Genomic DNA, 26,639 nt, shown 5'->3' with positions numbered 1-26,639 from the left:
AACGTCTAATCCGTACGACGAACAAAAATATCAATACTCTTTCTCTCCAGCTGTGGTATCGTATGCTCCAGCCCCGTTTTTGTCATCCAATCCGACTGCTCAAAGCTTCTAGCTAACCCAACGTGCTACACGTCATCGTGCCCAAGAAACGCCGCACCATGGCCTCTCTCCGCTAAATGGGTCTAGCCATCTCCAGAAATAACCCGTCGTATAGACATGAAAAGTGCGAAACAAACAGAAAATTAATATTATCCTTCCCCTCACGCGTCCTTGGTGTTGCTGATGTCGCTTCCCTCGGTGCCGCCGTAGTTCTTCTGTCCGTATATCCTCCGGCGCTCGACGTTCTGCACCGCCGAGATCAGAGCGCTGGTCAGATCAATGTGGAACAGCGGCCTGTTGACGCCGTGCACCAGAACCTGCTTCGACTTCTCGTTGTACTTGACTTGGCTGGCCGTCTTGTTGATGCTGTTGCGGACCCCGTCCTCCGATGAGCTGCTGCGCTCGCCGTGGATCTCGTTCTCCTCGTCCGCTTGGCGAGTCGACCGGTACTCGACGTCCTCTTCCACCGCCGCCGCGTTGGCTGCGCTGTCGGCACCGCCAAGCTCCGCCACCGAGAAGATGGGCTTCCAGCGAGCGTAAGACTCGCCCGTCTGGAGATCCGGGGTGGGGAATCCGAATCCGGCTGCTGCGAGCGCACGCTTGGTCCATCGGTTGTTGATGCAAGCAAAGTGCCACTCCACCGTCTCGGGCGATGCGTAACGGTCGAGCTGGTTGCGCACGTCGATCAGGTGCTGCACCGACGTGATGTCGACGTTGTTGACCGACGAGAAATCCAGGATGATGGCCTTCAACGTGGGCTTGTGGTCGTCAACCTCAGCCGCCTTGCCGCGGCGTGGGCCCGGGTCGTTCCACGGACGGTCACCCAACTTGCCGTACGCGTGCGGGTTGGTGCGCCGAGTCTGCTGGAACACCGTTGCAACCATGTAATCGAGGTAGTGGTTGGCATTGGGGTAGTTGTATCCCTCGGAAAACCGATAGATGAAGATGCCAGGCGCCGGCGTTTGAAGGCCCACGTCGGGGTTGGTGCCGTCGTGGTGATCGATGGGCAGGAACACCTCCCTCGTCGAGTCCTCGTTGTCCCTGCTGCTGGTCTTCGGCTTCAAAGCGTCGTCGATGCTCTTCGACTTCGGCTCGTCGCCCAGCAGATGCTCGCCCTCGACCGAACGAACCTTGACCCTACCAAGGAAGCGACCGCGCGCCTTGAACAGGCGGAAGAGGAGAAGCGCTGCCGACACGCAGATGGTCGTGTAGATACCGTTCTCAATCGTGCTGAAAACAGTCACGAGCACACCGGCGAAGAAAATCGGAACTTCGAGCGGGGAAATCCTCCAGAAGCGGTACACTGTGTTCGGTGGGGTGATGAGGTCAAGAACGGCATGGATGATGACGCCACACAAGGTGGCGTTCGGGATGTAGAAGAAGACTGCGGGCAAGGCGTAAATGGCGAGGAGGACAACAACGGCGGTTATGACACCAGCGAATGGAGTCCTGACACCAGCCTTCGACTTGATGGCAGTTCTCGAGAAAGACCCGGTGGTCGGGTATCCGCCAAGGAACGGTCCGAGAAGGTTGCTGACACCGATCGCAACCATCTCCTGGGAGGGATCGATCGTGTAGTTGTTCACGCGACCGAAAGACTTCGAGATAGAGATGTGCTCGATGAGAAGGACGATGACAGAGGCAGGCAAGTCGGTAACGAACGAGGAGATAATTTTGCTGTTGACGATGGGAACAGCGGCATGCTGGAAACCTGCTTTTTGTAAGCATCTAGAGGCTGACGATATGGGGGTGGCTCCTTACCTCTGGGAACACTGCCAAGGATCTTGAACTTGCGCTCCTTCGTTCCACGGTGGTGGCGGTTGACAAGGAAACTGATCAAGGTGTACAGGAGGATGACGAAGACGGTGCGAAGAGTGGACAGGAAGAACAAGAGCTTGGCCTTGGTCGGGTACCTCTTGGCCGCGAGGGTACATCCGCTCCTGATCAGATACAACATGGCAAGTGCCGTAAGACCCATGGCGGCATCCAGCTGGGTGTCAGGAAGGTGCTTGAGGGTGTTGATGATGACCTTGTAGGTGGATTCGCGAGTGGAGAAGCCGGTGATGCCCATCATTCCAGGAACCTGGCCAGCTGCAATGTTGAGGGCGGAGCCAGTCATGAAAGCGGAAATGGCCGTGAGAGAGATGAAGTCCACAAGCCATCCGAGGCGGACGAGACCCAGGAAACAAACAATTGCACCACAGATTATGCCAAGAGCGGACGCAATCTGATGGCCCTCGTACTCCGGGAATTTCTCGATGGCTCTGAGGACGACGTTTCCAGTGACGGTAGACATGACGGCGACGGGCTGAGAAGCATTAGTCCATCTCTTCAGTCGGCTTTTCGAGTTTCGGGACTTACTCCGATCGTGATATCCTTAGAAGTAGCAAAGAACCAGTAGATCAAGACACCCATGAAAGAGGAGTAGAGACCGTACTCAACCGGCAGCTGGGCCAGCTTGGCGTAGGCCATTCCCTGAGGGATGACGACAGCGCCGACGGTAATACCTGTGCAACGGTCAGCCACTGCGCGCAAAGGGGACGAAAGGCAAGGTGCTCACCAGCAACCAGGTCGCCGTAAAGCCATTGCAGGTTGTAGTTTCCGATCCAGTGCAGGAAGGGGAAGAGGCTCTTGACATATCTCCCGAGATCGGCGCCCGAGGGAGTGATTTCTTTGAACCACTCGCCGACCGTGGGCTCCTCCTCGACATAGGTGTCGGCGCTAGAGACGGAAAAGACAGACTCGCCGCGCGTGAGCTTGTCGGCGTGCTCTCTTTCGTCGAGCTTGATGCCGAGGACCTTGGCCAAACCAGAGGTGACCTTGGAAGACGCCATGGTTTGCTTGGAAAGCTTGGGCCTGAGATAAGATTTCTGGGGAGGAGAGACAAGACCGGGCTGGTGGACGGTCGCGGGCCCGGGATCAAGGATGGGGCTGCAGAGTCAAACGTGGCCCTGATGAGCACGAACGGATGGGCCGGCGGCTCGGGCGGGCAGTTTATAGTGACTGCTGGGCTCTGCAGCACGCGTCTGGCCGGCGGCAGAATTGTTTGCTTTTCAGGCCAGCGAGCAGAAATCTCCTCGGAGCAAGCCTTTCGCCGATGGACCTGACTTGGTAAGCCCAGAGGAGCGGGTGCTAGGGCGCCGCCAGTCGGTTGAAGGCTTGGAGCCTGGGCGCTGGGGGCGCGGCGGGTGCGTGGACAGGGCAATCTAGACGAAAGCAGAGGCGAGTCCGATGCCTGTGTCAACGGGCTGAGGATTGCGTGATGCTGGGCGGACAGCCACCAGTGCGCGACGGGCCCTGCGATAGGTAGGAGCGAGAGCCTTTGGTCACGCAGACCCGATCAGGCGGAAGCTGGGCAAGGAGAGGGCGGGAGAGCGTCGACGGGACGGGAGAGCACGCGCTGAGGACGAGTAGAAGAAGAGCACAAGCACTCGAGGGCATCACGACATCGGCGTTAAGTTAGAGTTGGAAATTAGTCTGGCGGAGGGCCTCGCAGCCTGGGGCGTGGGCGCCGGCCGGAGCAATGCGTGGAACCTGAGGCCTTGCCCCGGGGGCCACGATCTGTGCATGGGCGAGAGCATGGGCGAGCGCGTGGGCGAGTGCGCGGGCTCTGACGTGTGGTCGCCTTACGGAGCATGGCGGCGGAGACGGTGGTGGACGGATTTTGGGAGCGGTGGCCAATGGCGGGCCGCGTGTCTTGCGTGCTCGCGGATGCCGATGTCGTTTTACGCCGCCTGCGAAAGTGCGGGCCCTAGCGCCCCAGCGCGGGCGCGGCGCCGGCAAATTCAAATAGCGTGCAGGCCGACCGGGTCTGCCGCCGCGGGCCCCAGTGGCTGCTGCTCCGATCTGGCCTGCTGTGCATCTGCCGCCGCCGCCGCCCGCTGTCCGCCGCCCGCCGTCCGCCGTCCGCTGCCCGCCACTCCCATGCGCTGTTCCGCCCGGCGCTGGCTTGGCGCCGCTGTCCGCCTACAACGCGGCCATGGGTGATGACGTCGGCCTGAGGCGTCGTAGCTCGCTAGTAGCCGGCTGTTACGCGCGGCGGGACCCAGTTGGCCAAGGCCGGCGGGCCCTCTCCCGGGATCGCTCCATCGACAGGAGACCTACCGAAAGCACCCGCCCTTCTGTGGAGCTATCAAATTGGGGCATGCCGCCAGCGACGCGGCAGCAGGGTTGGAGTGCGCAGAGGACACCACGCGCGTCGGCTTGTGTCGCAGACAGAAGACGAGGGCTGCGCGCGGCATTGTCGGGCCCCCCGGTCGCCACGCGACGTGGAGCGGCGCAGTCCTGCGTGTGATGGATGGAGCTGTTTGCAAACTCTGCCCCGTCGCGCATCACCTCGCACTGCGCACGATTTCCGTCGCGCGCTCCCGACGTTGTGTTTCGGGCGATCCCCAAGCTCCAGCTCCAGCTCCAGCTCCAGCGTGAAACAAACGGCGCCAAGCCCAGCCTCCGCCGCTCAGACAACGGCGCCAGCCATCGCAATTTGCAACAACAGAGGCCGCGACAGGCGACGACGACTGCCTTACGACGCCCATTCGCCGCTTCTCCCCCTTCTCCCGCCGCCCTGCATCTCCCCGCCACAGCGGCCCCTTCTGTGCCCCTTCTGTGCCCATGACCAACCTCGACCTGTTCCTGCTCAAGGGCCCGCCGGGAGGCGATCTCGCTGCGGGCCTCGACGATCTGCGCCACCACATTCTCATGACTGGCATTCCCGCGAACAGCGATGGCATGGTGCCGCCCCCCGCCCCGCTGCCGCCGCTGGCCCTCTGCTAACGCCTGCTGCGACTCCAGTCCGAGCTGCGCATATACATCTGGCTGACCTTCCTCAACGCTGCCCCCATCCGCACCGACGTCTACCTGGATCTCGTGCGCCAAGGCGCCTCGCCCGCCTACACCAAGATCCGCAACGACACCTTCCGCACTCTCGCCACAGACCCGCTCTTCCGCCGTCGCGTCACCGAGAACAGCCTGACCCGCGTGCTGAACGCCGTTGCTTGGAAGCTGCATGACGCCCATGAGGCCCGTGTCAACGGCTGGCAGTCACCGCCGACCCTGTCTGACTTTGGCAGCCCGGACCTCGCTCGGAGCTCTCTCACCGGCACCACCATCACCGAAGGCTCCCAGTCCCAGCATGGCGACCACGCCGAGCAGGTGGGATACGTCCAAGGCATGAACGTGCTGGCCGCCCCCTTCCTCTACGTCGCGCGCAGCGAGGCCGAGGCTTTTGTCGCCTTTGACAAGTTCATCACCAACGAGTGCCCCGGATACGTGCGCGGATCCATGGAAGGTGTGCACAAAGGCCTGGCTCTTGTCGACACCGTGCTGGAGATTGTCGATCCCAAGCTCTTTTCGCAACTTGCGTCCAAGGGCTTGAAGGCCGAGATCTATGCTTTCGCATCCGTCCTGACCATGTGCGCCTGCACACCGCCTTTGCCTGAGGTCTTGCTGCTCTGGGACTTTCTTTTTGCTTACGGCCCCCACCTGAACATCCTGTGCATCGTGGCTCAACTCGTCTTGATCCGCGACCAGATCCTGGCCAGTCCGAGGTATGGTTGTCGTGTGCGGGACATGTGGTACCAATCGACCCGCTGACGCTTTTAGCAGCCCCAATCAGATTCTGCGCTCGCTGCCGCCTCTGCAGGCCAAGTCGATTATTGGCCTCGTGGTTGCCAACGCACAGCGGATTCCAGAGGATGTCTACCAGCAAATGATTGATCACGCGAAATGAACGACACGAAACGACACTGAGTAATGATTATGCATTATGGATATAGGGAATAGGGATTATGGGCTGGCGTTAATTTATACGGCTGTTGTACCTTGATAACGGGCAACACTGCGCAGTATGCATCCTGGCGTTTTGAAGGGTTTTGTGAGAAGAGAGATAATGGGCAAGTCGAGTGGTAAGCTTTTTTTCTTTTTTGATTACCTCGCTGTCAGTCCTCAGCTTTGGGTGAGTTTTATTGGGTTGGTCATGATTTCCCAGTCACGGCATTTGTATTTCTATGGCATGAGTGTTGTGTATTCCTAGGCACTGTATTTTGCGGGACTCATCAACTAGTATCTCATAAGCTTCGAGGAAGACGATGGCCGGGCATCTTTTGGCGCCTCCCGTCTCAAATGGTCCTTTCTCTTTAGCGGTACCACCTTTGCGACGGAGCGCAGTCAGTCATCAGATGATGAGTACGAATATCTTGTTCATGCTCATTCCGGACACCTACTTCATTCGAGGCAGATCGTTCTCGACCGTGCAAGGCGCCCCACTATCGCCTATCTCACATACCACGTGTGCCCATGCCACACTGGCATCGGAACCTCGCAGATACCGACAACGCAAAATGGGCCTTCGGCCGTCACTGGACGCTTTGTTCCAGCATTCTCGAGACACCTAGGATATTGTCCACTTTTTTGACATTCGATCAGCATCGGATGAGACAACTGCTCGGCTTTTGCCTTACGAGCTTGGCAATGTTTTTTTTTTTTTTTAGCTTTAGGCTCCGTTTCACTGGGCCGCTACGGATAAGTGTTTCCTTCTGACCGAGAACAAGACCCGCTTCCGGATTGTGATGGAGCCTAAAATATCTACGTAACCCTTCGCGTGTTATGCGATGGTAAGTGAAACTCCCTCGCCGACGGGTACCTTTATGTAATGGCGCTGGGCCTGACTGGACGCGGACGATGCGGCGCAAAGCAGAGTGCCGCGGGATGGCTCGTGTGGGAGCGGTGTGTCGCGCTTTGTGGGTAAGCAGAGCGAGATATGTGGTCATAGTTGTCGTGGGGAGGGAATCATCTCGCTCATCATCACCACTGTTGCATCAGTCAGGGCAGACTGATACTCCAAAGCGCCGGTTCGCAGCAGACGTCAGTGTAGGACGAAAACGGGAGCGGAAGGGTCCGGATCGATGCCGAATCCCGTCGGCGCTAAGAAGGCGATCCACATTAACGTCGATGCCGTACGGATTAGGAAGGCATTTTGCATTTTTCCTTCCTCACTTTTCATGCAGATGCGACTTCACTGATAACTTGCTCGACTGCATACTTTGCTAAGAATATCTGGGTACGAGGACCTTGTATTGCACGAGGAGCATCAAGGGTGTAACGGAGAAAGGAATTGATCTCGAGCTATCACCGACAGAATAATAGCTCGCATTTTTGATGCCATGAGCGAAGTACCCATAAGTGTACTCGGAGATACATCTACACCCAAAGAGAGAAAAAAAAAAAAACGCACGCGTTGACACGGGATTCATGCAACTGTGCCAATCCCTTGTCATCGACAGGGTCCCGCCGACACGGAGTGTGACCCTCCGCCCGTAGCCCCGGGTCCGTGGGAAGCTTCGTGTGTGGAGCTCCCGTCCCGAAGGTACGGTCGGTTTTATGTGAGACGGCACTGATAACATATGTCCGTCGTTCGGAGCATTGCCTTCCACGACAACGCCGGCATGAAAAACGAGCATCAAACACTGGTCTAAGCAACAAGACCAACACGTGGAAGGATTTTGTCCATCGGGGACGGAGAAATATCTTTGCGGCGCCGATGTCGACATCTTGGCTTCGGATGGTGACATACTTCGGCTGTTTTCCTCGACTGTGAGAGCAGAATCACTCAACGCACGCATTCGCAATAATCCTTCGAGATGATGGACTGTAGGGAGAGGCGAGAAACGATAGCAAAAGCCGGTCTATGTTTGCAACGGAACGGTTCGCAATCTCCACCCCTGTTTTGCTAAGCTGCCGTCTGCTGTCAAGCTTCCAGCCACCAAGCACGCAAGACATTGCTCAGCTCCTTCACTTTGCTTGATGCGGTAGCTCGCCACGGCGGAGGTTCGGGGTCCTATGTCCCGCGCCTGCGAAGATGTGCTGCAGTGGCGTCCGCTCCGCCCTCCGCCCCTGCCACGGCCAGCGGATGCAACCCCGACCGCCCCCCCTCGGGCAACGAAAACCCAAAGCCAGAGTGGGCACCAAAAGAAGCAGCAAAGGCGGGAAGGGCCCGGAACCAGGCGGGGGCGCCGTCACGACAAGCAAGCAGCAAGCCACCGTCCGCCACAACGCTTTAATTCGCCATCGATGGTCCGCTCTGGACTTGGGCGCCAATTGCGCTTCTCGCCCCAAATCCTCTTGCGTCTCTCCCACGTGCCTTTGTCTCGGAGACGCGTAACAATGTGGCAACCTTTCAGCTGCCATGCCCAGCCCGGCTTGTTCCTTTCATATGCAAGGCGCTTGCCTCGATCCAACACCTCCGCCGCCGGCATCGTACGTGCGAGGGGCAACGAGCACCGCGACGCTTACCGATAGAGACCTAGCCGACCTCCCCCATGGCCTCGACACCCTTGTAGGAGAAAGACCGGAACGCTTCTAGAGGTGCGTGGCCACGCCAAGCCAATGGATCTAGCGCGGCATGTCGATTCTAGTGGCTTGGAAGCTTGAGCAGCTGTCGACGAACAAAGGCGAGCCCTGGGAAGAGGCATGCCCAAGGCCACAGTGTGGCGTGGTTTTGTGGCAAGGCTGAGGCCTAGATGACACTGATTCTGGAAGTGACATGGCTCGCGCGCGAGGTGGCAACTTCCATGGGCTAACGATTGGTGGCTGCGTGGAGGAGGGGAAGAAAGATGCTGTGCTGTGCCTGGTGCAGCTGAGATACGATCTTCGATTGCAGGCGCTACAGTGCTGATAGAGCCCGAGGCGCCAGATCTAGAGCGGGCGGGTTCCAGCTCAGCTCAAAATCTGGTGGTGCATTGCAGGAATGGGCCCAGATCGAAGATGCGACGGCCTTGTGTGATGCCGGGCCGCTGGCCACTTCAAACAATACGTGATGTCATTCAGTTCTTGCTGTTGCGCCTCTCCCTACCGGGTCATTTCATGCTTCTACGTTCAGATTACTCTCCACACGCTTCCGCATCTCAAATTTTGACACTGTGTGGGAGAGTGATCTTGTGTCTTCTTTCGAGCTGTGACTCTCTGTAAACTTCTCTCTCGATGAAGAAGCAGTTCCAAAGCATGGTTTGATTTCTTCCAAGAACATCATCGTCTATTTCTTCAGAAACTACGAATCGGCAGGGCGAGTTGATGATGGCGATCTCCAGCTTCCATATCTGACACCTTTTCCCTACGTCAAGCATCACCGTCCAACATGCTGGATGCAAGACAAACAGACCCAAGTTTTTGAGAATCATTTTCCACCGGGGAGCATTCATTAGGAAGTCTCACCCCTGACCCTCGTGTCATAGTCCGTGGGTGCTTATAAGAATGTTATGAGCCGCAATGTTGGTCAGTGAAACTTGGTGTCGGAAGAGCCGTGATGCCACATGACACGTGGGGTTTATCAAACAAGGCAAGAAGATCTGTTGGGCACCGTGCGTAACACCTATTGGAATGGAATGTGGAATTTGACCGTCAAGTGATGATATTAGAAAATCAAGATTGCTCTTCTTACTTACCGAATAATTCGGGCGGTAGTGCTTAATCGGGTAACCAACGGTATCGGCAGCCTTGCTCTTGAAACTTTGTCAGGAAAGGGTACTACAACAATGAGAACAATAATAGAGCTTCGCTGCTTACGGTGGGCGGGATTTGTGCTGAAGTCTTGAAGAAGGTTGCCATTATTAAACTAAAAATCAGAGAGTCAGCAACGTAACTTGATGAAGAATGCAATCACCAATCACCTCACTTGACGATTCATCCGTAGAACTAAAGAGAACGTGGGAGGTGAGTAACCTCGTCTCCACCTGGCGAGCACAGTGGAGTTGATTTTGTCCACCAGGCTATTTTGAAATTGTATTCTCCATGGGAGTTAACAATAAGTTCGGCGAATGGATTTGTTGCTTATAAAGAAGGCGTATTTGCCCAGGAATCACAGCACGTCACATGAGGACCTTCCTCGTCATAGCCGAGAGTCTATTACTTCCATGACATCTCCCTCGTTCGTCCACCGTGACAGCCTAGGCCACCTTCTCACCTAGTTCATGGCAAAATATGCTCCGGGCACCGGCCTCATACAGACATGCCTTCTGCGCCCCGCACCCTCTTATTACTTCACCATCTCCCCACTTCCACTTCGGCGCCCAGCCGCAAATTCCAGCATCGTCATCTCCCCCTCCCCATCTCTTCAGCACATCCTCCCTTCCTCGCAGCACATCTGCTTTCTCTTCCCTCCCCTTCACCATCTCATCTCTCAAGCAGTCTTGTTCTTCCACGCCATGCCAAAGTTCAGCAACCCATACGCCGCGAGCACGCTCAGTCCGATCGGCAGCGGCTTCTGCGTCTTGATGGCGCGCGGGATAGACGAGCCGGCCAGCACGATGCTTGCCAGCAGTGCCAGCTCGACGCCGTAGGGCTGGCGTTGCGAAATCCGGTAGCCGCCGAGGCCGTACTATAACGAACCACGCATTCATTTAAGCTGGGTGTTTTTTTTTTTTTTTTGGCGATGAGGGAGAGAGGGAGAGAGAGTTTGGGGTTGCTTACAAGTGCACCGACGGTGACGCCTGCGGCGATGGAGGGGACGGAACGGGTGCGGACGTAGCCGGTGATGCCGCCGCCGGCGGTCAGGGCGCCGAGGATGAAGGCGATGGTCTCGAGGCCCTGTGTTGGTGGTTAGTTTGGTGCTGTGTGTGGAAGTCGCGGGGACGAGGGTTGCGCGACAGTACCATTGTGGTGTGAATGTTGGTCAATTGATCGTGAGGCTGGTGTGCGGAGAGCAGAGCGAGTGGATGCAGGGGTTGTGGAGGAAGACAGGAAGAAGGTGGGGAAAGAAGCGTCTCGACGAGCAAGCTAGGTGTAAGCTTCACCAGAACCTCAGAGCTCGATGACGCACGGGTGAGCACCTTCCCTTTTGCGTCGGAGCAGTCGGAGTTAAGGCCAAGGGCAATTGCCCGCGTACGTAAGCAACCACAGCGCAGCGCACCCTTCCAATTGCGCGTCCCTTGGGCGGACGGGTGGTGGGTGGCCCGAGCTCCCGCGAGGTGCATGGTGGACTGAACATCCATCTGGCCTCTACAACACGTCCGACGGGGGAAGCTTAGCTGACAACCACAACTCACTCGCACCACAACCGCGCCCACCCCCTCCTCCCTCGGCCCAATCGTCCTCCCACACATACAACCAACACAATGCCTCCACGCAACCGCACCCAGCAGGGCGGCACCTCGTCGCCCGCCGCCGCGCCCGCATCCGCCGCCGACCCGACTGCCTCCGTCTCCAGCGCCGCCTCGCACACGACCAAATCCAGCACCGCGACCAGCGCCACCGGCTCCGTTGGCTCGTCGTCCAAGGTCAATTCCAACGACGCCCAGGCCATCGTCAACAGCGTGTGGAGGAACTACGTCAACAAGACGGACCAGCGCACCAAGATCCTCGACACCTTTATGGTCTTCCTCGTCGTCGTCGGCGCCCTGCAGTTCCTCTACTGCGTCGTCGGCGGTAACTTTGTGTGTTCTTCCGCGATGCCCGTGGTTGGTGGCAGATGCATTGGAATGAGAAGGCTGACTTTCCACTACTATCCTGCAGCCCTTCAACGCCTTCCTTTCCGGCTTCAGCGCCACCGTCGGCCAGTTCGTCCTCACCGCGAGCTTGCGCATGCAGACCAACCCGGAGAACAAGAAGGAGTTCGGAAGCATTTCTCACGAGCGGTACGTTACATCCTATCAACCACGTCCCATTGCGTGTGAAAAATGACTGCACAAACGCGTCAGGCTCCCTTACAACATCGAGCTAACTCGGGTCACAACACAGCGCGTTTGCAGACTACGTCTTCGGAAGCTTCATCCTGCATTTCTTCTGCGTCAACTTCATCAACTAGATATCCACTCTGCTCAATGCTCATTTTCACGCAACAACACCGAAGCCACGAAGACTCAAAAAAGCACTACTACTCTGTTCGAATGTATAAAACAAAAACTATCATCATCCCAGAACAAAAAGAATTCTGTATTTTCGAACCTCATCGTTCATGGATATATCGCTGGTCTATATGCAAATGTTGAAAATGCCTAAAAGAGAAAGTTTCAAATACAAGCCAACGCCATCGCAAAACCTTTCCAGTCATTTCAAGATCGTTGCGACATGGTTCCTTCCTAAAACCCAAAATAATCGTGTGCAGCACGGCATTGGATCAAGAGCACCTAATCTCTTTGACTTACACCTTTCCAGGCAACAGCTCCGATAGTGATTGATTGTCTCCAGCTTTGGATTACAGCTGGAAACTCTCCCGGAGCGCCTCGCCGAAGCGGCGGATGGCCTCCTGGATCTTGTCCGACGGCGCGGCGGCGAAGGAGGCGCGGAAGAACATCTTGTCGTGGGCGGCGTCGGGCTCGGCGTAGAACCAGCTGCCGCGGATGACGAGGGCGCCCTTGTCGACGGCGCCGAGGAAGATTTCCTCCTCGAGCTCCGTGATGCTCTTGGTCGAGGCGTGCGGGTGCTTGCGCCAGTCGACTTCCATCCAGTGCTGCGAGAGAACACCCGTGTAGTCAGCAATCACCGTTCTATCGTTCCACCGGGGGGGAGCTCAGGGCTCAGGGGGGACGCCAAACTTACAAACATGCCGGCCATGGGCGGGTTCCAGCTGACGATTTCGGTCGGGAGGTACTTCTCGCAGGCGCCGACGATGATGTCGCGGCGCTGCGTGTACTCCTTGCGGATGTGGATCAGCCAGTCGACGTAGCCCGGGTGGCCCCAGTGCTCCTCGAGCAGCTTGAACAGCAGCAGCTGGCTCATGCCGCTGGGGCCCTGCGTCGACACGTCGGCGTGCTTGGAGTAGCGCTCGACAATCTGCTCCGAGGCCGTGATCCAGCCCACGCGGCTGCCCGGCGCGACCACCTTGGAGAAGGAGTCGAAGCGGATGACGCGCCCGTCCGTGTCCATGCTCAGCAGCGACGGCACGATGGCGGCCAGGAACTCCTCGTGCGACTTGGGCGGTTCGACGGCCTCGCCGCCCGAGACGTACTGGTCCATCTGCAGGAAGTAGTAGGGCTCGTCCTCGAGGATGAGCATGTCGTGCTTCTGCGCGACCCGGTAGACGTCGCGGCGGCGCTGGGCGCTCTGCGTCGCGCCCGTCGGGTTGTGCCCGGTGGGCACGAGGTAGAGGATGTGCGGCTTGCGGGCGCCGCCGCGGGCGGCCGGGTCCCAGCGCGTCATGACGGCGTCGAGGTCGTCGGCCAGCATGCCCTCGGCGTCCATCTTGACGCCGGCGAAGCGGACGCCCAGCGGCGCGGCCGTGTCCATGGCGCTGCTGAAGGCGTACTCGTCCGACACGACGTAGTCGCCGGGCCGCGACAGCATGCGCAGCGTCATGTCGAGCGCGGAGGTGCTGCCGACGGTCTGCGTCACGGCCCAGTCGGCGTAGGGCGGGTTGTGGACGAGCTCGGTGTGCTCGGTGACCCAGCGCAGCAGCTGGGCCGAGCCCGAGCCCTGGTGGTAGTTGAAGGCGGTGGCGATGTCGTAGTTGGACCTGCCGGCCGCCATGTCGTTCTTGCCCGACGTCACCGTGGCCCACGCGGAGCTGTCGGCGTCGTCGAAGTGGCCCGCGCCGGGCGTCTTGAAGCTGAGCTCGTCGAAGGGGAAGTACTCGGACGAGGGCAGGCCGCCGCCCAGCGAGATCATGCCGGGACGCCCCAGGTAGACGGCGGCGCCCTTGAGCCGCGCGGGCACGCGCGAGAGGGACTCGGTGCTGAATTTACCTGCGGCGGCGAAGGAGGACCTCGGGTCAGCCTTTTGTTCTTGTTCTTGTTCTTGTTCCTGTCCCTCCCCCCTTCTTCTCCTTGTCCTTCTCTTTCTCTTCAGGATTTCCCACACTTACTGTCCCACTTCTTGGCCTTGGGCTTGTGGCTGTGCGAGTAGACCTTGAAGTTCTCGCTGTTCGAGGGGGCGGCGATGCCCCATTGCGACTTGTCCGTCTTCTTGCGGCGCGAGTAGATGTCCTCGAGCTTCATGGGGCCGTCGGTCACGCCGCCGTTGCTGGGCGGGGCGGTGGAGGGGACTTCGTCGATGGCGGCCGGAGGGGGCGACATGATGGTTTAGGGAGCTGCTGGCGGTGAGGTTGTTCGTGGCAGTTGCTCTGTCGGGGAATGAGCTGGCTCGAGGGTGGGAGTCACAGCTTCTGGAGCTTCTTTTTTTTTCTTTACTCGTTGGGATGCGTTGTGGTTTAAGAATGTAAGTGGTGTGAATGCTGGGAGAGAGGGTGGTGGCAGCAGTCAACGGGAGAGGGGTATTGGCAGACTGGTAAAGATTTGGTAAGAGAAAGTCAATTGACTGCGCGTCTTGTGCATCTGCCAGCTTGTCGCAGGGCGCGTGGGTTTGGGCGGTGGAGGAGATATGCGCTTATCGGCGGATAGCCAGGGCTCTTGACCGATCACCGGCGCCGGCTTTTCCTATCGCGGCATGGCGCGCGCCCTTGTGGCACGCAGGGGTGAAGGCCGCACAGCCGCTCCCTCACCCCTCCTCACCCCTCGTCCTGCGGGGCTCTGCCGACCACCTATCGCCCACCGGCTGCTGACGGCATACCTGCCACCTCTGCGACGCCGTGCTTGGTCCAACGCCGCTGCTCAGGGCCACGGCAGAGCCGCAGACCTGAAGCTATCCCCTGCTACCCCGCATCCGCACGACGTCCTGTCTCCTCTTGGACGGGAGCTCTGCCGCCGCCGTAGTTCTTCTTTCGTACAAGCAACTCGCTCGCTCGGCTACTGCCGCTTTTCATTCGCCAATGGCTTAGCAATCACGACACGCAGCTTGCCGATGACGGACCACCACCACGTTGAATCCGCTGCAGGGCGTGCAGATGACAACCGCGCTAGGATTTCGGCTTGATCCAATCTTCCCGTTGCCGCAGTGACTCTTCGGCGCAGGTCTGGCCTGCTCCGTCCCAGCGTCGTTATGGGCTTGCCCCTCAATTACTCGTCTCAATCACCAAAACAGGAGGGTTGCACGTTGTCTGATCTATCCTCCTTGAGGAGGCAGTTACTGACCCCCGTGAGCATCCATGTGCTTTGTCGTAGGGCTGGATTGGAAACCTATCTATTCAAGACCAGCGTGTGGAGCTTTCAAGAAGTTACATCGGATATCAACGGACCCTGTTCACGTATCAGCACACCTCATCTGCGCTAATCACTGGCCGTTCTCGAGGCCACTCACCATGTACACCAAGTTCCTAATCACAATCTTCCAACTGCCGTCCTGCTGCTTGCTCCACGTATCCTGATACTGCCCATGAGCATACAGCACCTGGCCACCATTCACGATTGACGTCGAGTTCCGAGCAGCGCCCTGCAAGTAGTGCGTAGCAGTGTAGTAGGTCAGCGAAACAGCCACGCCAGAGGCGCAGACGTCGACAATCTGCGTCCCCAAGCTATGCTGCGTCCCGGCGAACTGCGCGAGGCTGGCGGACAGCGTGGATCGGATGGCCGAGAGGCCCGTCAGGACGCCGAGAGGCGCCGAGTAGTTGGCCACCGCGTCGGCGGCGAAGACGGCGCCGAGGGCCGCCCAGTCCTTCCCGTCGACCGCGAGCGCGTACGTGGCGAGGGTGCGCTTGATCGTTTCCGTGGCGGAGACGTCGATGACGGCTCGGGGCGGGAAATGGGACGGGATTTGTTGGACCGGGATGGGATCGGCTGAGATCTGGGGGCACGTGGGAGCGTACTCTGACAATGGTGGGGAGGCGATGGTCGCGTCCAAGTTGCTGAGGAGGGCTAGCAGGGGGATGAGAAGACTCGTCGTGGTCACCATTTTCGAACGAGGGAGCGCGGATTGTGGAAATCAAACTAGGTTCAGTAAGGTGTCTTCAGCTGAATATAACTGCGTCAAATTGGTCCGGAAGGGTGATGTCATTGTGCAAGGTTCTTTCGGCCCCCATCGGGGCCAATAGATGCGCAACAGGGAACAGGGTCGCTGTGGTTCAGGGTGTAGTGCTTTCAGTGCTGCGAAGTACCATGGCAATTACGGAAGCTGCTCCTGGAGTTGTGTTTCCGCAGTGCTTGGTGCATTGCATTCCGTACACTGTCTACATCGTGGTCTTCGAATCTAGGTGTTCCATTCCAGAAGGGAATCAACGAAGACTATCTGAAGCGAGAAGCTAAACCAACAGATGTACACTGATCCAATGGACGGAAAGAATGGTCCATGCTTTGTTTTGGCTTCTTGCTGTGTTGCTCTGACCAGTATGTTGGTGTCTTGTTGAGCTGGCGAGCACTCAAGTCCGATGCATACCACCACTCCAGTGGGGATGAGAATGCCGTAGGCCCTGATGGACTTGGGTGTTGGCGGGAGCAAAGATTCGAAATGCACACCCAGTTTTTGGGCAGTGACGTGACCGGACCCGTCCCGGCTGCCGCACGGCGTCTTTTGGTGAGTGTTGCACCCAAGTCATGGAATTACGCTGATAGATGTACCGAAGGCTTCTGATATTCCGCCTCGCGTTGCAGGCATCATGATATAATGCATCCGGGTCGGCGGCCATTACATAATCAGCTAGACCTCCTCTGGACCTTGACACAAGGCATTTTGGCGGAGTGGTTAACGCGCTGGCCTGCTATTGGCGTGCTGCAGACCTCAGAGCTTCAAACCTCTGATTTCCCAAGGCAAATCGAGCCCTTAGCTGTATAGCCAGTTCCTTCGGGAGCGTGAGTTCGAATCTCACAGATGTCGCGTAACAAGAGTCCGAAGAAGCTTCTTTTTTTTGTTTGGTGCCTTGTTTTGTGAGGATGTTGGGTCGTGCTTGCTGGCTGGTGGGACAAACGGGAAAATGGAGATGTGTTATATCTCGTCGGCCCGAGCTCGGCGATGCTGGCGCGTCGGCCATGATTGGCTTCTCCTTTTTGCTTGTCAGGGTTAGCCTTTTTTGCATTCTTTTGATGTGCTCTGGAAAGAGCCGAGAGGCAGATGGACTGCGGAAGATACCGGCGTCACTTCTGATTAGCCAGGAACATGAAGGAGGATGACTCCTGTCGCAGCTGTACATCCAAACTATCTAGCCCGTCAACCATGGCTTCAGAAACAGGAGCGGCCGCAAGCAAACTTTTGACCATCACGCCTTAGCAGCAAGACTCAGAACACGGTTAGTCAGTCCCAGATCGAGGCTCTGACTTCGACTCCCATTTCCATGGTACACGTAACCTAACTTCGGAGCCACACCATCCCAGATGCGTCTAAACAAGCAAAAACAAGCATGTTCCCGTCACCTCGTGTCTTTCCTCAAACAGCAGCGAGACGAGAGAGACGGAGAGGAAAGAAAAGACAAGGCGATTGCGCCACCCAACAATGCTGTAAAGGAAAGGGAAAAGGAAAGGAAAAAAAATTTGCATACAGTCAATGGCTCAAACAATCCACATGAACAGGGTCTAAAGTCCATACATACATCATAAACCCCGAAGAAAAAACAATTAAATCATTCGAGAGGGCTCTCTGTTCCGCGCAAAAGATTTGAGCCCCTCAAAATCCCATGAGCGAACACACACATACGGTCTCTCTCAAATGACTTACATGAACACAACGCTTTTTCTACCGTCCGTCATGCGAGCTGCCTCCACTCCCACCAGACGTGAGTCCCGTCTTCTCATCGAATTCCTCCTCCTCCTCGTCATCACCCTCGGGATGATCTCTATACCCGTCGTCGCTGTCGCTGAACAAATCGTCGTCGCTCTCGCCCGCAAACGCGTCGTACAGCTCGCCCGCGCGCCTCTTGCCCTTGCGGCCGCCGCCGGCACCGCCGTTGAGCGCGTCGGCGGCGCCGTCGTCCTCGGCGCCGTCGACGAGCTCGAACTCGTACTCGCTGCGCGGGTTGGCCCGGAGGCGCTTGCGGCGCGCCCACCAGAGGTAGGCGCTGAGGCTGCAGCAGAAGACGGCGATGAGGCCGAGGGAGCCGTAGATCCAGATCTGCGTGCGCTTGCTGACGCCGAAGCTGGGGAAGGGCGAGGGCAGGAAGTTGTCGCCGGGCGTGGCCGTGCCGTTGCTGCTGTCGGCCGGTGCCGTGACCGAGGGAGAGGCGCCCGTCGCGGCGGGCTTGGAGGGGGTGACTTCGGCGTCGGTGCCCGTGGGCTTGGGCTTGGTCGGGCGGTCGGGGAGATCGCTGGGGGTGGCCGTGGGAGCTGCCGTCGAGGGGACTGTGATCTCGGTCGTGTGCGGGTCCGCGATGATGATGTCGTGGTCGTCGTCGTCGCTCTCCTCGGGCATGGGCAGGAGCGTCTGCTTGTTGGCGTCGATGCACTCGCCCCAAAGGCGGAGCTTCCAGTCCGTGAAGGAACCGCTGTGATCGTTCACGTTGGTATCCTTGACGATGACAGTCCAGTTACCGATGCCATTCTCGCCCCAGTGCGCAACGGACATGAAGGTCCAGTCGTCGTAGCCTCCCGCATGGCTGTCATGACGGCGAGCAGTCGACAGATGGCTGACGATGCCGGTTGGGCTACGGAGTTCGACACTAAGATCGCCGCGCCTCGTGTGATCGACGTTCATGGTGACGGTGATGTGCTCGAGCCTCTCCAGATTTGCCTTCTTCAGCATGCCCTCGGTAACCTCGAAAGTGCTGGCAAGCCCCTTCTCGCCTTGGGGGATTGCGTGCTTCACATGCATCCACGGAGAGAAATACCATGCCTGCGGTTTGACCAGTTCCCACTTCTTGGCTGCCTCAACGAGAGCGTACGCATCGACCTTGCCAAAGCCAAACTGGTGGCTGTATTGCTTGCCATAGGGCGTTTCCTGCCAATCGCTTTGCGACTCAAACTTGACGGCCGTGTTGACAGTAATCCACTGGATGTCGCGCCAGGTCAAGGCGGGTCGAGCCTCGAGTGCAAGCGCGTAGATACCAGCAACAAGGGGCCCAGCAGCGGAGGTTCCTCCGTGGGTCGTGCTGCATTTGTCCGTGCCCACGTCGGTAGTATGGATGGAATCGCTCATGCCGCTGCTGTACGTTACCACGAGCTGCGCAGAGCACCTCTCCGAGTAATAAGGATGCCCGTTCAGCTTATCGATGGCGCCAACCGTCACGCTGTAAATGCTGTTCGTGTAGCCGTCGAAGTTGCAGTTGTCATCGCTGGCGGCACCGTTCCCGGCAGCGAAAACATAGATGGAACCTTTGCCGTTTCGGCCCTTCTGAACACCCTTGACCATTGCTCTTCGAATCAAGATGCCCGGCGCATCCATAGACTTTCCATCGTCAGGGGGTCCCCAGGAGCACGAGTAGATGTCGTTGTCCTGGTAGGCGTAGTTCATGGCGAGTGCCTCGTCAGCGTCGGTAATGCCTCCAGAGAGGATGCGCACTCCAGAGATCCTCGAGTTCCAGGCGACGCCAACACCGCACACGTTGTTCTTAGCAGCCGCAACCTCGCCGGCGCATCTGGTGCCGTGTCTGTCGTCCGAGAGTCTCGGCTTGGGATCTTTGACGTGGTCGTTGTAGTCATATGAGCCATCGCGGAAGTAGTTGTCCTTGAGATCCTCACTGTCCATGTCGAGGCCGTCGTCAACAATGCATACGGTTGAGCCTTTGCCTGTGATACCATCCTGCCAGAGTCCAGAGACATTGAGGTCGTTCCCGACTTCCAAAGTATTGAACAAATGCCACTGATCGGTGAAGATTGGGTCTTTGATTTCTAGAGTGTCAATGACAGTCTTCCGAGCAGCGACAGCAACGGAATCCTCCGGACTATCCCCCTCATCACGCCGGGCCAGCCTTGCTCTCGCCATGGCATCCTGCGAAACAGGCCCCCTCTTCACCAGGCGTTTCCTCGCAACCTGTTTCTGGTGGAAGCGGACGCCGTCCAGGGGCGTGTATTCGTATGGGCTGTCTCTCTTCCGTCTACGACGCTTCGATTCCTTGACCGCGTCGGCAACGATGTCGTCGTCGTGCTTGGGAGCGCTGAACAGGTGGTGGCCGTCCAGCTCACCTAGCTGGCCTTCATATTCGAGTCCGAGTCGCGCGGCCACTTCGGACGGGGAAGAGGAGCCGTCTATTTGTAACGCGTAATAGTCGTGGGTCTCGTAGTTGCGCGGAGGGAGGTCCCAGGCGGCGAGCGCAGAGGCGGCGGCCAGCAGCGAACAGAGAAGGGAACGGCGCATGGCGGGCAAGCAGGCTGAGTATTACGGCTATTGCATACAGCGTACAAATGCGATTCTGGGGGTGCAGGACTCGTCAGCGGGGGCGTGGCACTGGGCAGGGTCGGGTTGTCGAGGCGTACAAACAAGGTGTCCTAAGAGGGCGGGCGGAGGTGGAATCGGAGGCGGTGCTCCGGGGTGGGATGGAGCCGCAGACTGGCTGTGAATTGGGGCAGCGGGCGCGCAGTCAGGACATGTGTCGGTCTGGGGCGGACGGGCTGGTGCGAGACGACAGGTGGTTGCGGAGGCCTGGAGCGGCGGCGCATTACGAGGCCAGGGAGAAGGTCAGACTCGCGGGAGATCAAAGCCGCTTGCGCCCCGGCGGCCGGACCTTACCGCGTTAGGCAGTCAAGCGCTCCAGGCGACCCAGGGCAGCAGCAGCGCCGCACGGACCAGCAGCAGCGCCCAGCGCGCGGGATCCGCGTGGCTAGCACAGCTGGGACTGCCTGCCGCGCATCTCGCGCTTTCCCGAGCGGGAGGTGGGAGCCTGCCAACCTGGGGTGGTGGGCTGGTGGCCGCTGTGGTGGGCAGCCGTCGGTCAGCAGCACTACGCCCTAATCCGCGCGAGTGGCTGGGAGCAGCCACATCATTGTGCGTTTCCCTGCTCAACATCGGCTGCGCTGGCGCTACCGCACTCGCGTTCATATCCTCCTGCTGCGCTGCTCTCTTGCGCCCACGCTGCCTCAGTCGCGTTGCCGCCCAACCCGCCCATTGGCCCTGTGTCTGCACCTGTCGCCCGCCGTGAACGCCGCCCATTGACTCTCCAGCTCCGCACGCGACGAGCCCATGTCTTCCCGATAGCCCGCCCAGCTCACCTGCTTTCCCTGCGTCCGCCGCCTCTTGGTCTTGAATCCGCCGCACGCTTGCCCGCGCCGAAGCGGCCGTGTGCGCCGGCAGTCGCGCGTTTGTGCGTGAGCCTGGTCGCGAACTTGTGCGACGGTCGACTGATATATGCTGCAGAGAATGGATCCCCGGCCCAGGCGCAACAGCGGTTCCTATCCGCCCGCAGGCTACGATCCTCACCAGGCCTCTTCCTACCGCCGTCATGCGAAGCAGCCCCAGCCCCAGCCCCAGCCCCAGCCCGGATACGCTCTTGCCACAAACCCGCCCGAGCCGTATCCGGAAGAGATTGAATATGCAAGAGACTACCCTCCCCAGCCGCAGAACGGGTCCAACTCGCAGCGTCGCAGGAGGAGCCATTCCAACCAGCCAGTAAGAAACGGCCAGCCGTTGCCCGCTCAAGATGCGCCCCGTGGCCCTCCTGTGGCCTACAAGGAGCAGTACACCGGAAGTTACGCTGCTCCCGCACGGTCACGAAGTCATAAGCGCTACGAGCCCGCCCCTGCTGCCGTGCGGAGGAATCAACCAGCACCGCCGGGCGTGCAACAGCAATCCTCCAGCTCGAGGGTATACGACCCGTCTCCCACGACCCCGGCCGCGACTACTCCAATATCACCCACGACCGACTTCTCTGAACGGAGCTCGTCTGGCACTGCCGGTGTACAACGGGGCAGATCCGGCTCTGTATCACACCGTTCTCCCCTGCAGAAGCTAGAGGGAGCTCTGGACGATATAAGTAAGGAAGAGCGCCGAGCCAGGATGCTGGAAGCCGAGGCCGCGGCTCAGGAGAGGAAGGCTGGCAAGCGTGGTTCCGTACAAAAGGCGTCTGCAGCAGTCGCTCAACCTCGCCATGCGTCTGGGCCAGCGCAGGCTGCTCCGGCCCCTCAGAGGACGGCTAGTGGGAAACGCAACTTCTCCTTGCCAACCAGCGGTCTTGTGGAACCCCGTCAGGCCGAGAAACCCAAGGTCGAGTTCAGTGAACCATGGCAGGAGGTGCCGCGGCAGGACCAGGGCTCACAGCGCAGGGCTCGTGTCCCGCAATATGAGGGGCCAATCGACACTCAAATGAAGCGAAGTTCTCAGGTAGATCCGGATGTTGCTCGCTCCACCAGCTATCGTGACCGCTCTGCAAGGGTAGAGTCGACGCATTCGCGGCAGAACTCTTACTCCCGGGGCAATGGTGCTCCCCTGTCTGCAGGCGCTATAGGAGCAGCCGCGGGAGCAGGCATTGGCGTCGGTGCCGCTGGCGATCGTGGATACCAAGGCCAAGAGCAACCGGCTGTTGGCCGGAGCAACAGCAGGAAACTCCAGAAGCGCGCTCAGCCGGACGTGTATCAGCAGCAGGGCAACCGAGATGCAGCCGCCATGCCAGACTCACACAGACAACTTCAAAGTGATCGGACTGGACATGCACAAGGAAGTCGGGCTGCTGCGCGCTCTCAGCCTCAGGATCCCTTGCCAGCAGAGGCGGTCCGCAATCCCGGTCCAGGACCAAAGTACCAGGTACCCCCACAGACTGTGAATGCGCAACGTGCACATGACCAGCTTGCATTCGAGAGAGAGGATTCTCACCTTCCGTCTGCGCCTGAGCAGAGTCACAACCATCATTTTTCGGACATGTTTCATCGCCATCATCATGAGGAACGCCGCTATGCGTCATCCCAGCCGCTGGAGGAGTGGAAGACCGCCGAAGCTGCAACCTTGGCAGCCGAGGATCTGAACATCGACGGCGCAGAGAAAGACGGCGACTCCAAAATGCCGTGGTGGGAAAAGCGCAACGCTCAGCACCGCAGAAGTAGCGGACCCGGTATGGCACAAGCCGATGGTGTGTATGAGGAACCTCCCGGTCAAACTCACTTCACTCCTCCATTGTACATCAAGTGCGGTCCCTTACTCCGGTATTGTGGAATGACACGTGAAACTCGCATGGGTCGCAGCGATAAGTGGACATGGCGGGGCAGTGTCATGATTGTGACCATCGACCAGCATTCGTCATATGAAAGACGCCCGGCGTTGAGACTGTTTCTCCAGCCCAAGGACCTTCTGCCACCTCCACCGGCGCAGCTTGATGAATCGACCGGCCAGAAGCTCGCGTCGGAATATGTGGATCCCCTCGCGGGTGAGATCAAGATGTCTCGTACAGGGAAGACTTTATACGTCAAACCTGTGGAGGATCTGCAGGAAGAAGCCGATCTTTCCAGACGAGAGGATGACAGTGGGCTGTATGAGGAATCCAAGAGTGCGAGTAACCACACATCGCGCATCAGGAAAAAGGACGGAGAGAAGTGTGGCAAGTACCGAGAGGTCAAAGGTGTCCGGCTGTACGCTGAACGGGGCGTAACGTTTTGGCGCTTCAATCTGGAGGTGGAACTCGGTAATACGCAAGCCCGCGTGGCCTACCGAATCAACAAGGGACCAGCCATTGGGTTCTGGGTTCCGGCGAGAGGGGAGACCATGAACATCATGTTCCACAGCTGCAACGGATTCAGCTTGAGCGTGAATCCGCACGAGTTCTGCGGCCCCGACCCTCTCTGGCGAGACGTCCTGAACAATCACCAAACCCGCCCTTTCCACGTCATGATCGGCGGTGGAGATCAAATCTACAACGATGCTGCTACGAGGCAGACCAACTACTTCCGGGATTGGCTGGGCACAAAGAACGCAGTGCACAAGCATTCGGCCGAGTTCAGCGATGAGATGCAGAACGAGCTCGAGGAGTTCTACCTCAACCGATATGCGATGTGGTTCTCTCAAGGCTTCTTTGGAATGGCAAACTCTCAGATTCCAATGATCAACATGTGGGATGACCACGACATCATTGATGTAAGACGATCGAGGCTCACATTCACTTCGTACCGCTAATACTCTGTAGGGCTTTGGCTCGTATCCTCACCACTTCATGAGGAATGCCGTGTTCTGCGGCTTGGGCGCCGTGGCGTTCAAATACTACATGCTCTTCCAGCACCAGAGCTTGCCTGATGAGACCGAGATCGACGAACCTTCGTGGCTCCTGGGGGCAGCACCTGGCCCCTACATCGACCAACTCAGTCGTAGTGTGTTCATGTTCCTCGGAAAGAATGTAGCTTTTGTCGGACTGGACTGCCGAACAGAGCGGATGGTGAGTGTATTTCGCCGAATCTGTTGAAATCTCCCGCTAACGAAGTTCAGAGGGACGAGATCCTCAGCGCGGAAACGTACTACCGTGTCTTTGACAGATGCCGCAAGGAGATCATCGAGGGCGATACGAAGCATTTGATAGTACTACTCGGAGTGCCGATTGCTTACCCTAGATTGAACTTCTTGGAGAATGTTCTCACCTCGCGTATTATGGATCCCGTCAAAGCCCTCGGTAGGACCGGCATGCTTGGGGGTTTCGTCAACAAGTTCGACGGCGGCGTTGAAATCCTGGATGACCTGGACGACCATTGGACAGCCAAGCACCACAAGGCAGAGCGCAACTGGTTCATTCAAGAGCTTCAGGAGCTTGCAGCCGATAAGTCTGTCCGGATCACCATTCTTGGTGGAGATGTCCATCTTGCCGCGGTCGGACAGTTCTACAGCAACAAGAAACTGGGCATTCCAAAGGACCGGGATCACCGCTATATGCCGAACGTCATTTCCTCGGCCATTGTCAATACGCCTCCGCCGGAGCTCATGGGCGACATTCTCAACAAGCGCAACAAGGTCCATCATCTCGATGCAGATACGGATGAGGACATGATTCCCATGTTCCCTCATGATGTGGATGGCAAGCCACGTAACAACCATCATCTACTTCCTCGTCGGAACTGGTGCTCCATTCGTGAATATCAACCTGGCTCCACGCCTCCGCCCACGCCTCCAACAAGGACACCATCCCCGGTCATGCAGCCTCCTAAGCTGACCCGTTCACTGTCACTTACTCGAAGTGACTTCAGGCCCGGTAATCTCGTCAGACGACTCTCAAAGCGTGAAAAGGGCCCGCCCGTAGCCTTCTTCAACCGCGATTCCCACGGCGGACGCCGTGGGTCTAGCGCTGAAGATTTCGGACATCGGCGTCAGAGCTCAGACTCTCAAACTCCAAGTGGATACCACACTCCGCAACGTGCCGCAACCATGGGCATGGCGAACCGGTCTACCGAGTCGTATGATCAGCGCCAGGCATCCATGACCGACGCTCCTCGGCCGAATCTCTTCCACCGCCGCCCCACGGGCCTAAGCATCAAGGCCGCTCGTAAGGGCGGGGCTTTTGCCGAGGACGATCCGGACAATCCAGACCTGAACGCCATCAACCTCGAAAATGGCCTCGACGTCGTCTTGAATCTCGAGGTCAGCCAAAAAGATCCCGCAGGCATCACCACGCCTTATCGTCTCCTCGTGCCTGCCCTCTATTACGAAGGGCCACCCGACGAGAACGTCCTGAGTGAGAGAAGGCCAAGCAGTGGCGGCCTCAAGAGCTTCTTCAGCATCCGTAGGAAGAAGAAGAAGGACTTTGAAGAAGACGAGTACTACGATAGCCGCAGCCCATCGCCGACGGCGAGCGAGGAGGCGGCCATCGAAGAACTCAGCCAAGTTGGAGGCTACGGTGGTCGTCGCGGCAGCGGCGGCGGTCCTCCTCCTCCTCCTCCTCAAGATCGTCGCTCCGGCCGCGGTGGGAATGGCCACGACTACGGTGGCGACGGCGCCCAATACCAGCCGCGGGGCGGTAGCGGTCAGTACGTGCCACCGCCCGTGGCGACGCAGTCGCAAGGGAATTACCCGGTGCAGCCACGCACCATCGCGCCCGTAATGTACGACAGCCCTCCTCGCACCAACTCCATGCGCCATCAACAGCAGCACGCGCAGCAGCAGCAGCAGCAGCAGCAGCCGCCGTCACCAATAGTCCAATACGGCAACGAGCCCGTCCCGAGCAGCAGGCGGCCGCTACCCCAGCCACGTGGCGGTCCGCCGCCGCCTCTTCCTCCGGTCGACACGGCGGCCGGCATGGGAGATCGCCGGTACGCGCCTCGCGACTTGCCGCAGACGCCGCCCACTGCCATCCCGAGGGAGATGAGCGGCGCTCGCGACGGCGGTGGCGTGAGGCGTGAGAGCGGGAGGAGGGATAGCAGGTACTATGACGATGATGACGAGGAGTTGAGCGATGAGGATTCCTTGGGGAGCTTCAGGAGCTACGGCGAGAAGAGGCCGGGTGGGAAGGACGTGGGTGGGAAGAAGAAGAAGAAATGGATGGTTTGGCGGTAAAGGGGCTAGCTAAGCGATGGGCGGTGGTGATGACGACGATGGCGATGGGGTTTTCGTTCTTGTTTGACTTTTTCTTTCTTTATTCGTTTCCTTCTCATTCTTGTTGCCTGGATTCCCCCCTCTCTCTCATATTTCTTCTCCTTCTGAGTCCCCCCTTTTTCTCTCTATTAATTTTTCCCTCTTGTGACGAGTGTGCTGCGTACTATTACTCGCATCGCGTACGCTTGTCCCGTTTTAATCTCCTGCATGAAGGACTCATGATTGATGACCGTCACGACGATTGGTGGAAAAATGGACTGGGCATGGGCTGGGTCGGGTGACGAATTGCAGGGCTTGGATGGTTTTTAATGGTTAATTGGCTTGAAGTATTACTAGTGCGACTCTCCATACTCTTTTCCTCACCTCGCTCG

At 58.4% G+C, this 26,639-nt stretch overlaps 8 protein-coding genes across 8 annotated transcripts; 3 read left to right on the top strand and 5 right to left on the bottom strand.

Moving 5' to 3' along the window:
* Positions 1-260: 260 nt before the first annotated feature.
* BKCO1_35000101 (sulfate permease) lies at positions 261-2,933 on the bottom strand (the record flags this gene model as incomplete). The annotated part of the gene is made up of 4 exons (XM_020274726.1): positions 261-1,810; positions 1,861-2,407; positions 2,461-2,606; positions 2,660-2,933. 4 exons carry the CDS (start codon positions 2,931-2,933, stop codon positions 261-263), a joined length of 2,517 nt encoding a protein of 838 aa, XP_020129153.1.
* A 1,777-nt stretch (positions 2,934-4,710) lies between these two features.
* BKCO1_35000100 (mitotic check point protein) lies at positions 4,711-5,827 on the top strand (the record flags this gene model as incomplete). The annotated part of the gene is made up of 3 exons (XM_020274725.1): positions 4,711-4,830; positions 4,891-5,645; positions 5,704-5,827. 3 exons carry the CDS (start codon positions 4,711-4,713, stop codon positions 5,825-5,827), a joined length of 999 nt encoding a protein of 332 aa, XP_020129154.1.
* A 4,443-nt stretch (positions 5,828-10,270) lies between these two features.
* On the bottom strand, positions 10,271-11,081 carry BKCO1_3500099 (uncharacterized protein; the record flags this gene model as incomplete). Its single annotated transcript, XM_020274850.1, has 3 exons — positions 10,271-10,468; positions 10,561-10,677; positions 10,743-11,081. The coding sequence occupies 3 exons, from the start codon at positions 11,079-11,081 to the stop codon at positions 10,271-10,273; spliced, it is 654 nt and encodes a 217-aa protein (XP_020129102.1).
* Positions 11,082-11,204: 123 nt separating this feature from the next.
* On the top strand, positions 11,205-11,893 carry BKCO1_3500098 (dad family protein; the record flags this gene model as incomplete). Its single annotated transcript, XM_020274849.1, has 3 exons — positions 11,205-11,522; positions 11,602-11,723; positions 11,827-11,893. 3 exons carry the CDS (start codon positions 11,205-11,207, stop codon positions 11,891-11,893), a joined length of 507 nt encoding a protein of 168 aa, XP_020129101.1.
* A 390-nt stretch (positions 11,894-12,283) lies between these two features.
* BKCO1_3500097 (aromatic amino acid aminotransferase) lies at positions 12,284-14,099 on the bottom strand (the record flags this gene model as incomplete). Its single annotated transcript, XM_020274848.1, has 3 exons — positions 12,284-12,538; positions 12,628-13,769; positions 13,889-14,099. The coding sequence occupies 3 exons, from the start codon at positions 14,097-14,099 to the stop codon at positions 12,284-12,286; spliced, it is 1,608 nt and encodes a 535-aa protein (XP_020129110.1).
* Positions 14,100-15,192: 1,093 nt separating this feature from the next.
* Positions 15,193-15,810, bottom strand: BKCO1_3500096 (ethyl tert-butyl ether degradation protein; the record flags this gene model as incomplete). Its single annotated transcript, XM_020274847.1, has 1 exon — positions 15,193-15,810. One exon carries the CDS (start codon positions 15,808-15,810, stop codon positions 15,193-15,195), a length of 618 nt encoding a protein of 205 aa, XP_020129109.1.
* A 1,770-nt stretch (positions 15,811-17,580) lies between these two features.
* BKCO1_3500095 (pheromone processing endoprotease kex2) lies at positions 17,581-20,133 on the bottom strand (the record flags this gene model as incomplete). Its single annotated transcript, XM_020274846.1, has 1 exon — positions 17,581-20,133. One exon carries the CDS (start codon positions 20,131-20,133, stop codon positions 17,581-17,583), a length of 2,553 nt encoding a protein of 850 aa, XP_020129108.1.
* Positions 20,134-21,132: 999 nt separating this feature from the next.
* On the top strand, positions 21,133-26,229 carry BKCO1_3500094 (metallo-dependent phosphatase; the record flags this gene model as incomplete). Its single annotated transcript, XM_020274845.1, has 3 exons — positions 21,133-23,832; positions 23,882-24,127; positions 24,178-26,229. 3 exons carry the CDS (start codon positions 21,133-21,135, stop codon positions 26,227-26,229), a joined length of 4,998 nt encoding a protein of 1,665 aa, XP_020129107.1.
* Between the last annotated feature and the right edge of the window lie 410 nt (positions 26,230-26,639).

Source organism: Diplodia corticola (genome assembly GCF_001883845.1).
Source record: "Diplodia corticola strain CBS 112549 chromosome Unknown scaffold35, whole genome shotgun sequence".
Lineage (NCBI taxonomy): Eukaryota > Fungi > Ascomycota > Dothideomycetes > Botryosphaeriales > Botryosphaeriaceae > Diplodia > Diplodia corticola.
This window is presented reverse-complemented; position numbering and strand designations above follow the sequence as displayed.